The sequence below is a fragment of the Netta rufina genome (genome assembly GCF_964035555.1).
Source record: "Netta rufina genome assembly, chromosome: 1".
Taxonomy (NCBI): Eukaryota; Metazoa; Chordata; class Aves; order Anseriformes; family Anatidae; genus Netta; species Netta rufina.
In genome coordinates this window covers 18,965,553-18,977,273 of record NC_140123.1, presented here as the reverse complement: position 1 = coordinate 18,977,273, position 11,721 = coordinate 18,965,553, and the positions used below count along the sequence as shown (strand labels likewise).

The 11,721-nt window shown below is 36.3% G+C and overlaps 1 protein-coding gene across 9 annotated transcripts in view; it reads right to left on the bottom strand.

Moving 5' to 3' along the window:
* Positions 1–380: 380 nt before the first annotated feature.
* The window catches only part of ZMYM2 (zinc finger MYM-type containing 2), a 90,743-nt gene continuing 79,402 nt past the window's right edge, over positions 381–11,721 (bottom strand). For 7 of the 9 annotated variants that reach the window (XM_084298923.1, XM_084298929.1, XM_084298928.1 and 4 more), the window contains 6 exons: positions 11,150–11,318; positions 10,069–10,220; positions 5,768–5,882; positions 4,451–4,702; positions 3,950–4,070; positions 381–1,994 (listed from right to left, as the gene is read on the bottom strand). In XM_084298923.1, coding sequence (XP_084155049.1) covers positions 1,802–1,994; positions 3,950–4,070; positions 4,451–4,702; positions 5,768–5,882; positions 10,069–10,220; positions 11,150–11,318 — 1,002 coding nt within the window. In that variant the 3' untranslated portion in view covers positions 381–1,801. Of the gene's footprint in view, positions 1,995–3,949; positions 4,071–4,450; positions 4,703–5,747; positions 5,883–10,068; positions 10,221–11,149; positions 11,319–11,440; positions 11,548–11,721 lie in introns of those variants that run through there. The other 2 variants (XM_084298930.1, XM_084298931.1) reach the window with 2 other exon arrangements.

Below are 11,721 nucleotides of genomic sequence, written 5' to 3'. Positions count from 1 at the left end.
GACAAATTGAATTGCTGTTGCTTGAAAAACAAACAAAACAACAAAAAACTATTACAGAACTAGAGCACTGAAGCTATAAGTTATCTACTGGGTGTTGCTGTGTATTATTTCTTGATTTCACGGGAAAGATAGAGCCACGAGAAAAAAAAAATGAAAAAAAATATATAAATATATACACTACATCTACTTTTGAAATAGTGATATCTAAAGTTAATATGTAATCATGGACACACCAGAACAGCAGAAATTTAAATAAACTTGCTTACCAAAACAAAGCAACTGAAGCTTTATTTCTCTATATAGAAAGATGAGTCCTTATGTGCATTCTTTTAATCTAAGGAAAATGAAAAAGCCATGCAGCCCTTGCAAGAAATGAGTCCTAAGGTGGTGTATATATATACGTACATACACGCACACAATGTTTCCCCTTTAACAGATGATTCCTCTCAACATATTTCAAGTCACTTAAGAAAGCAAAAGTCATGACTATTACTTTATAGTAGAATATTCTACTACAATTTTTTCAGTACAATAGCAAAATCATTGTATCAGCCACCATATTGCTCACATCAGTTAAACAAGAGCAAGGAACAAAACTTGAGCAGATAAACATGTATCTGGAAATCAGACTCCTTATGCAAAATACACACAATGAAAAGATATAGAACACATGAAAGGAGTTTTCTTCAAAAAAATTATCTTTCAACTTTCTGCAACATCATGTGTCATATGGCTTTTGAATGGAGGCATTAGTTAAAAGAATTTTCCCACCCATAGTCAAGTATTCACTGTATTTAAGTACAGCAATGCAAGGACAAACAAGTTCAAATTTAGTAAACTGTATTACTTTATGTAATACAGCATTAAAATTCCTTTCTCTAAGGCTACAAAGACAGATTTACAGTAATATGAGGTACCAGCATTTATGGCAGGAAAAGTAATGGAAAAGAATTATACAGCATTGTCATCAGACTTTTTTTTTAATCTTTCCCTTTTCTTTGTTTTTGCCTTTTTTTTTCTTTTTTTTTTTTATTTAAACAAAATACATGTCTTGATGATCACATGCTTTAAGCTTATGCTCATTTATTTATTTATATATATATATATATTATTTGTAGGGGCAATTGAGAGAGAGTCACAAATAAGGAAAGGACACTAAGGTTTTAATAAGGGCAACAAAAAAAATGTTTTCACCAGAATAGATTCACATTACAGTACACCAATATTGACAGCATTCTCTTTTGTCTATTTTTGGTACATAAGATGGAATCTCTCTACATAACCTCATAAGGCTTCAGTAACTAAAAAGTAAAAAACCTATTAGTTTACAATTTATTTAAAAATTCTGAAAGACACAGCAAGTTCTAAACTTTAGTAGTGCTACCCATACACAACCATCTGGTTTAAGAACCCAGTAAAAGAGTGTCCTTTCAAGGGAGCTTGCGACAGCAGAGTTGTGCAATATGGATGTCTCTTACTACAAGAAAAAAAAATTACACATGGCACATTCTCATTCATATTTTTGCAATGTAAAAAGTTACAAACATACCTAATCAAATAAATAATAATAAAAAAAAAAAAGAATCTGAAATGTGTTTGTTATGTGTCCTAAAATCACTACGCAGAATAATGGAAACTTTCACTCACAGATTATTTACATGGTAATACCCAGGTGAGGGTACACACTGCTACAAAACTCATAAAACAAAGGGTAAACTTGAAATGTTCTCCATAATAAAGGTCTAGCAGCATGACTATATCTAATGCTGTTTGTTTTCTTGAATGTTTTTGGAAGTTTGTTTTAATCAATGTCCTCATCCAGTTCATAATTGTCTTTTTCATAAATATCTTTTACTAAAAGAACCCGTACGAGCATATTTTCCAAAGTGTTGCGGTCCAGTGAGGTGGAAGTGTACCAGATAGGACTATCCGAGGAGACAGAGCATTCTGGTTGCAAATAGAACATGTCCGTCCTCTGATTCAGATTCTGTGGGCTACAAGGTGGAAAACAAGGGGAGTTAGAATAACAGTTTCACAGAATGTATTAATACATTAGTATTTCTGACATTGTGTTAACGAAATCCTACATGTATTTAGGCAAGTTATGAAATGAAGATTAATGTGGAAAAATACTAAAATTCCTTCTATTTTACTCAGAGGGTTGGTCACTAAGCCTTAAAATCCCTTAACACCTGACCTGATATATTTTGGAGTTCACATACATGCTTAATCCAACTCAGATATACCCTCTAAACCACTAGGAAATTCTAGTATTTTGTTCTTTTAAGCAAGTCTTCAGAAATAATTTTCAATCCTGCATATACAAGTGCTCATTCATGCTCTATCCTTCATAAATGGATGCCCCACTTCTACAGGCATTCAAGATCAGGCTGGATGGGGACTTGGCCAAACTGATCTAGTGGGTGGCATCCCTGTCTACGGCAGGGGGTTGGAGTTAGATGATCTTTAAGGCTTCCCACTTCTCCTTCCCACTTTTTGGAAAAGCCAGCATTTTTATAGGAACAAGCAATGGTATATTGTGCACAACTGTGAATGAGAGTATCCCTCAGGTATCAGTTGCAATTGTCAACTGTTTGGCAAGTGTATTTCAACCACAGTTTGGCAAATATATTTCAAAAAGCTGACATTTCCTTAAATTTTGCAATATTTCACATACAATAGATTTTAAAGTGTTAAATATGTTAATTACATGATTTCATCAAAGATGCAAAGTACATGTTGTTAGAATTGGAACCAGGAAAAGCAGCCTGCTGCTCTAGACGGCAGTGGTGACCAATATCTCAATATCTGCAAGACAGTGGGACCCTAAACAGTGTTCCAAATGGACGTACGTGAGTTCTTTTTCACAAACTTGAGAGTTTTCTACAGAAAAGTGATTTGATCCCCACTAACCCACTACTAGAAGTTGAGTATCAGTTTTTTTTTTAAAAAAAAAAACAACAAACATGTTCCTCAGTGTAATAATACACCCTCTTCAGATCATCACAGTAGATAGTGGAAAGGTGAAAAAAACAACAATACACCTCACAACACTCACAACTGAATTAATGAAAAATGAGGTACTTGCATTAACAGACAACCACAAGTTTCTTTTTATAACATCATATACTTTACTTCTGTCTACATCTTTCTTCAGTTTTAAGAGTAAAACATTGTTTCCTAACACATGAAGTGTTATACTTCCTTTGATCTACTGTGTACTTTTTCTTCTCCTGTATCACTTGCCTATTCCACTTACAGTTACATAAAAACTCCACTAAAATCCATTGCTGTGGTGGCTGATCCAATTAATGAAAAATATTTTCCATGAAATCCTGTTTTCAAACACTTCCAAAACATTCAGCTGCTAAATTAATTTATTTTTTTTAATTTTCCGTATTTCTTTTAATGTATTAATTTCTGAGGGGACTGGAAGGAAACAAGCTATTTATAAATAATGGGTCACTGTCAGTAATATTTTTTCTACTACAAAAATACTTTAACTTACTTTAAGGTACCTCAGAAGTATCTACATTTCAAATTTCTGATGATTTAACATGAAGCAAATCCATTGTCTTGACCAACTTCTTACTGAAGAGACACTGACCTCACAAACACCCTCAGCAGCAAAACCTATCAGATTCCTTGTTGAATCTGCAGAGATGCTTGATGTTGCTTGGTTAAGAAGACAATCACATTATCATTCCCAGATGGAGCCCTTAACAACCAATACTGAAGTACTCCACTGCTCTTTTGCAGGTATTGTCTGTTTACAGGAGTGGAAATTTCCATGCCTTCATTTCATATTTTTTAGAAGAATTCAATTCATTTCTTTTGCTTGAGCATATTTCATCATCAAAAAGTATCCCTTTTCTACTCTGGTATTACCATTCATTTCTACTCTGGTATTACCACTCAGGTCTACTCTGTATTACCATTTCATACATACCTTTTAGACAAATAGCACTCAAACATTTTCACAGGGCACCTAGCTGGATCAGACGTGTTTTCAATTTGTTCAAATATTGGTTCGTCGTCTTCATGTTTCCTTTTTCCAGTAGTAATTTTATCTTTAAGAAGAAAACAAAGAACATCTAAGCCATAACTTGAGGTTACTGCACATTTTTCAATAAAACCCACCAGGTACTGCAATTCAATCACCAGAGCTATGTATATCTGCACACTGGAAATGCAACCCATAGCCACAACAATGTCCCAGATGTAGCATGTAGACCAGTGAGCTGAAAGGCATCATTTACTGCAGATTACTACTGTAGTCTCCACAGACAACACACTCCCATTAAAGATCCAGGAGCCAAGAGCTGCTAAACTCTACGCAATGGCAGACCTCTGGCTCCTGGCAAGGTGCCCAGATGTCCCTCAGATGAGCGAAACGTGGATGCAATACTTACATACTCGTACAATACTTATTCTGAAACTGTCATAGTACCTTCACTATCAGCTCTGCATAGGGAAGACACTTGATATCGAAGACAAGCTTTGCTTTCCATTGTTAAAGGATTTTTCTTCCACTGTCTAAAAACAGTGCCAAAAGAAAGTCTTAAGTGCTGCTCCACTGTTTTCAGACCAAAATACTTGGTGTTAAAGTAGAACAGTGTATTCAGAAGAGCAACTGGTGAATGTGATCCTAGCTGTTTAATCCTCCATAGATAATCTTCTTCAACTCGAGAGAATATCGACCCTTCAGGAAAAAAAAATATTAGAGAAAATGGATTAGCCCATAAACTGTCCAGATGTAAAAGAATAAAGTTCTTGTTTGATGTAAAATTTAGTAAAATGCTCATGAGAGAAGCCTCTCATATTTCATTATACACCCAAGCCCACAAAAACCACCCAGTAAGCACACAAGCATCCATTGTTTCAGGAAGAGACAGTTGATAAGGAATATAAGTATATGCAATTTTATACAGATTTCTTTAATTATTTCAACAGTATTTCTTACATGTGACTCCCTCACGTTATCATATAAAAGCAGATGTTCAAGGGGCTAATCTTAGTCCCTTCAAAAAAAACATATTTTTTAGTTCTCTATATTCTGCTCACACAAGGTTTCTGAATAGCTGCACCTTCATTCTTATTGCTCATGGATATCTCACTTGGAAATTACTTCCAGGGCATATGTTTGCATAGGGAGGGCCAGAAACAGAGCCCTCCAAATCTATACAGAAAAAGAAGACAATGTCAAGTAGAGAGAGGAAAGGGGTTGGTAAGGAGGAGCCCTCACTCACAAGAAGATTGTGGCAGAGATGGAAGAATGGATTCTGCAGTTCAGCACCAAAATTGATCTGCCGGGAAAATTTTCCTAGAATACCACACTTCTGTTTCCTCCATGAATCAACAATCTTCCTGAGCAAAAGGCTCAAAACTGAGAGTTCTCCCAGTCTAGTTAATACTTAATATATAGCTCATTAGCCCAGTGCCCACCTGCCTGTTTCCCACTTGAGAACTCACTTGGGCAAAAATAAATTCAGCTCATGTAAAAAGTCGAAAACAAGCTGCTTTTTCTGGTTTCTCTCTCCTGAAGATGGATAGCCAATTTAAAATTAACAGGTGGTGGCAAAATCAACTCTTGCAACATGGATTACCAAGAAAAAAGATAAGAATTACAGGCACAGTCTTAACTGAAATCTTAGATGAAATCTTGGTGATTTTTAATCAATGCACAAAATGTTTCTATGTAACTACATGCTTAAGAAAACAGAGCTATTAAGAGAGAAAAAACATACATGACCAAAAAGAAAATTACCATCTGGAAGTATGCTTGGTTGCCAACTTCTAAGGATTTTACTCAATTCCTGTTCAAACGTCTGGTAGACTGGATCAATAAATATGTTGTCTTTTCGATTACTTCCATATAAATACTACAGAGAAGAGAGTAACAGACAATATTTACAACGTCAGATTAGACCAAATCCTGTGCACTACAGGGTTGTTTGTCAGTACAATACTTGCACTCTTAAAAAAAAAAAAAACAAAAAAAACAGTATCTGAAAATAAAATGAAAACCTACTAAATACTGGAAAAGTTTTAAACTCCAGTGCAATGTATATTGTAAATTTTTAACTAGATATGAATCATAGATTAATTACAACTCTAACATTTTTCTCTAAAATGTTCTTGTATTCAACATTGTATCAGTGAACGGTGAGTCACTGAAAAAAAAAAATAATAATAATTTATCTTTTCCTCCAGCTATGTCTTCAAAGAAAAAACACATTTAGCAAGAAACTGCCATTTTATTCATGAAGTCTGGTCAACCACAAAAGCATCTCCAACACAGACATCAGAGAAAAAAAAAATCAGCAGTGCAAGAAAAATGATAGGTTGATGCAAGGCACCTGCCTATTCTGCTGTCTATCTTCACCCTCCTGACCTTACAAACAAACTCTTTTGAACCTTTACCAAGAACTCATGGCTGAAGGCTATGCTAGTGTTTGACATTATCCTCCCTGGAGACATTTCTAAGAAATAGAGGATTGGATTCTTAAAATTTCCACTCCAGTGTTATCTTTATGTGAACAAGCCTGTTAGTGAACACAATAAACGTGACAGACAAAAAATGTACTCAGTTCTGGCAATGGCATCTATTTCTGTACACATACTTGAGATAATATTAAACAGCACTCGTTTTTATTAAACAGTTCAGCATATGTTGATTTGCTTATCTTTGCACTGTACTTTTATAATAAGGAAAAATTAATTAACACACTTCTTAGAAGCTTCCTTCAGGTAGGTATTCTTCAAAGTACAATATTCCCCAAAATGTGATTGTTTCTATACACATTGGTTTTGATTTTATAATGCGGTTCCAAAGCAGACAGTACTGCTTACTATAAGCATCACAGGGTTTGCTCCTCTCTCCCTTTTGAACATTTTTCCTCCATGAGTTTCCCTTTTCTCTGTATTAAACACTCCCATAGGTCTCTATCAAACACTGGCAGCAATACTGAAATCAGAGCGAAAACTCATTTGAAACCAACTCCCACTCAAACCCAGTGACAGTTCAAGTAAAAATGTTTCTGTTTTCTGGTTCACAATATGTTTGGCTAAACCCTGACATCTCCTGTAAAAATCAGTGAGACCATTGATGCTGCAGGGTCTACGCAATAATGCCACATTAGGGTCTTCCCTGCTACACAACTACCAAATGCACATCATCACACCTTCATTTCTATACTATAGTGCTGTGCTCTGCTACACTGCGAGCTCTGGAGGGGGCAGGATTAGCATTAGCAGCTTCCAAGTGAGATGGTGGTAAGGTGATGGTTGGACCAGATGATCTTGAAGGTCTTTTCCAACCCTTATGATTTTATGAGCTCTAAGGAAACCAGAGCCACCAGGAAGGCACTATGGGGCATGCTGCTTTCTGCAATGGAAAACAGCCTTAATTACAGCCCAAAGCACATTCAAATACCTGCTTAGCAATATCAGCCTGAATTTTGCCCAAACCACCCCATTATTAGACTTACTATTAGATTATGTACTCTTGTTTCACTAGCATTTTGCTGAGAGTATGCAGACATAGATTTATTAAGGGGTGGAAGAAAAGGTGACCAACTGAACTGGCTTTAATTCCACCTCTCCCAGTGCACATTTTTATGCATCTGCTGCAAATACCACACGCTTCCCCTCAGTGCCACACATGCAAAAAATCATCTTACACTGGGACAAAGAATGAGGGCCACGATGCAGCAGGAGTGCAAGGCAGGCTAACACCTTTTCCACAGGACTCCTTTCTGCTAGATGCCCACCCCATCACGTGACAACCTTTACTTTGAAGTGTTGTATTTTTCAAGAACGGTACTTCAAAGATGCCAAAACCTCACTGAACCAACTCTGGCCATAAGCAGAACAACTTCAGCTGCAAATGAACCAGAACTGAGAAAATGTACTGGTTTGATTCAAGGACTAGTACACTGTGACAGATTTTTCAAGTGCTTCCTTTAAGAAAATAAATAAATAAATTACACAGTCAGAAAGACAGCTGAAGACTTGATGGACTCCTTAGCACTTCCACTGTGCTACACCCATGCCACTGCCAAGAGGAAAAGCTCCAGCCTGAGCCAGTGCCTCACCATAGTGAGTTTGGTAACTTTGATGGAAGAGGAGAGTGCTCTATTTCTGACTCACGTCTTCCCCATTCTCTTTCTTTGATGTATTACTCCAAGTTAGTAAACTATTGCTGGTCTCTGGCATAATTTTATCCTTATCTGGCATCATTTAATGTTCTGAGCCCCTTCTGAGTTAAACAGAGCAAATAACTTTTACACAGTAACAGGCAATTTATCCAGTCTTTCATGGGTACCCATAAAGGGGTTGTCAGATGGAAAGAAGGGGTAAGGACATACTAGAAGGCAATGTGTTTTGTGGTAACTACACTGCATTTAGAGTACTACTAACTTGTTTAAACGTCTTTCTTCAAAAGGCTAATGCATACCCACATACATAAAATTTGCATTAGCACACAAATGTTGGCTGCAACCTTTGCCAGATCACATGCTTACATGTTTCTGCTCCTCTTGCCTCTGTGAAATGCAAACTCTTCAGAAAAAGGGCAAATATGCCTATCATTCTGAATACCAGTGGCACAATTGGGCCAGACAATGAAATGGGGCTGTTAACACCACCTATATTAAATACTGGATGCTAAATATAAGCAATAATTACATAGTCGTATGAGTACTAGTTATTCCTTTAATGTTTCAGCATTGTACGTGTGTTAGAGCTCCTGATATTTGTGTTGTACAACACAAGCAACTGGTTCTGATGAACTAAAAAAGAAAAAAACTTATTCTACGTATAATTAGCTTTCACAATAGGCAAAATAAACATTGTCAGTGGCACAAAGACAAATTGAAAAAGATAAAAGCTATTAGTCAAGTTCCATTTTATAAACACATCGCTCCTCTATGTTTATCAGCTCAATATGAGTATTTTCTATTCAACAGAAAGATACAGAGAGACAGTAGATCATGCAAGTGCAGTGGCAGAAAGCTAGCTGAATTTGAAACATGCTTTGTAGCAATATTGACTAAAATGCCAATGAAGGCTCAGTTCTGAAATTTCAACCATGAGGGAACGATATCAACTAACTCTTTAATTTTGTATAGTCTTAATATGGAAAAGTTACTGGAAGCACTAGTTCTTTTAAAAGATTTTGATTAAAATATTTGATTGAAAGATTTGTTGAATATTTGTTATTCAAGTACTTTGCTTTAAATGTAAAAAAAGTTTAAGCAGGATGACAAAGTTTGTGAACATCTTGCTTTCTACATCATATGCATTTTTATTGCCTTTTAAATTAAATGAAATTTTCTGTGTTCTCAGCTCTAAACATGGTTTATTTTATCTATGATTTGACTTATATACCAAAAAAATAAGACATTCTCTGCTTAAATGATAAGCTGTGGAATAGTTTTTTTTCCATATCTAGTGATGTGTTATTGCCTTCACATAAAATACATCTAAACTGACTCCCTTTTGCTTTGAAATATGATGTAATTGCAATTTGGGGGTGGAAGGCAAAAAAATACAGCACAGTTTCTTGCATTCCAGAAAAGAAAACTGCCTGCCCCCATCTTCAATATTCAGTAAATTAGGCTCTCCCAGAACAACACTTCAAATAGCTTGTTTCCACTATCTGCCAAGTAACTGAATTAATAAAACCTTTACAGCTCATTCCTAAATTTCATTCTTCTTTTACATTAAGCCATCTTTAACAGTCAAATGAAGCACAGCATTTGGAAAAATTATGTCATTTTAGATTGCAAATTCCTTGCTTCACCCCAGCAAAAAGCTTAAAATTATACCATACCAGCTTACATTTGAGTTTTCTGCATGGGTCTGCAAACTCATCTTCTATACAGACAGCTTTCTATAATGTGATATATACGGCAGCCTCTCTGTGTTCCAGATCACAGCCATTATATTAAGAATAGCTCCTAGCCTCTTCTCAGCCAATAAATCCACATTATCTCCATTCTCCCACTGAAATGGATTAGAGTGAAATCAACAGCTCCATTTCCCATCTCTACAGCCTCTACTAACCTCCTGAATCCCAAGACACAGATAATAGATGCTGTCAGGTGCATAGTTCTCTCCATTTGGCCTTCGAATTTCATTGACAAAATGTGCCAACCCATAGTTTAACTCAGCTGAAGTATGTGATAATAGATCTTCCTTTAATTTCACAGACTTTGCTGTAAAATAAAGAAAAAACGCTACATTATACAACAGTATTATTACATGCTTGGGGTGGGATGGGGTATTTTTGGACTGAAGGGGGGAAAACTGGCTTGTTGTCCTCTACACTAACCAATGAATGAGTCTGGATGTAACAAGTAGTTCAAGTGTTAGGTCTATATTGAAATAGGCAAGGCTACCAGAGTAAAGTCTAATTAACTAAGTGCAGCATCACCCACTGAAGAATTTACAGTCATGCACAGCTGAGGATGACACAGAAGCAGAAGTAGCCCAAGATGCTGAAGTGAACACAGTGTTGTAGAGGGAGACCTTCAGGGGAAATGACAGTTTCCAAAGATCCAACAGCATAACACAACAGTGCTAAGATGCATGTGGGAACTGAAGAACAGCAAGAGTACCAGCAGTCCCTCTTTCTCCCCTCAATGTAAATAAATGTCCATACAGCAGAGCTTTGCAGAAAGAGAAGCAGCGCTCCACAGGAGTGAAGGCCACACCATGTCAGAACTCCAAAACCTTGTAATGTCAGCCTCTGATGAAGATCTCTTCATCCTACAAAAAGTAGGATGCCCCCCCCTTGCAACTCAGAAGAAGCACAGAAAAGGTACAAACTCTAAAGCAAGTTAGAATACAGGGAAAATCAGGATGCAAACAAACAATCTAAATGGTCACAAAGAAAAGGTGAAAGGTTCTAGAAAGGTTCTGTCCTGGCTTGCACTAGAAGTGTAAGTCACAGAACATTGAGCCAAGTAGGGAAAATTTCTTTACTAAAAAGAGTGTGGCAACTCTGCGGTAAAATAATCCCAGTTATTGTAGGAACATTAGGGACATGTGAAAATTTCTAATAATTCCAGCTGAAAATCGGACATTATCAACAGTTCTCACTAACACATTAAAATCTGGATGCCAGATTTTTGGAAATACTTACTTGATTTCAGTTCCTCTAATTCTGGCAGCTCTTCGTTTAAGTGCCGAGACTTCACCCAGTGCTTCCACGCGTTTACACCATATGCATATTTAAATGGAAAACTACACTCTGAGTTTTCAGAGCTATCATCATGAGACTGGTACTCTGACACCGCTTTCCTCTTCACTCCCTGCCATTGAAACAAAGTGGTTAATGCTACTAATAGCTTCTAACAGGAATAACAGAAGTTGGGCAGAATAAGCAAGCTGCAGGCCAAATTATAAACTAAAGGTTCAGTATAAAGGAACATACGTTTCCTTCAGCTAGAGCCAGCAGGTAGTTTCTGTGTTGAATATACTTCTAAGAGGAGTGTTTACTTAAGCTGACAGTCATTTCTAATTCACCTTTCAAACTGATTTCTAAAACAGACAAAAGATTTTTGATAATGGATTTGCTGCATTGGTTATATCATATTAAGCAACAAACATAAGGCACCCAATAATTCAGTGTGTTTTTAGGATTTCATTTTGTCAATGCATAGGATGTTAAAAGATACTATCAATCTGTCAGGTCAACTTTTAGGCTTAGCTGAA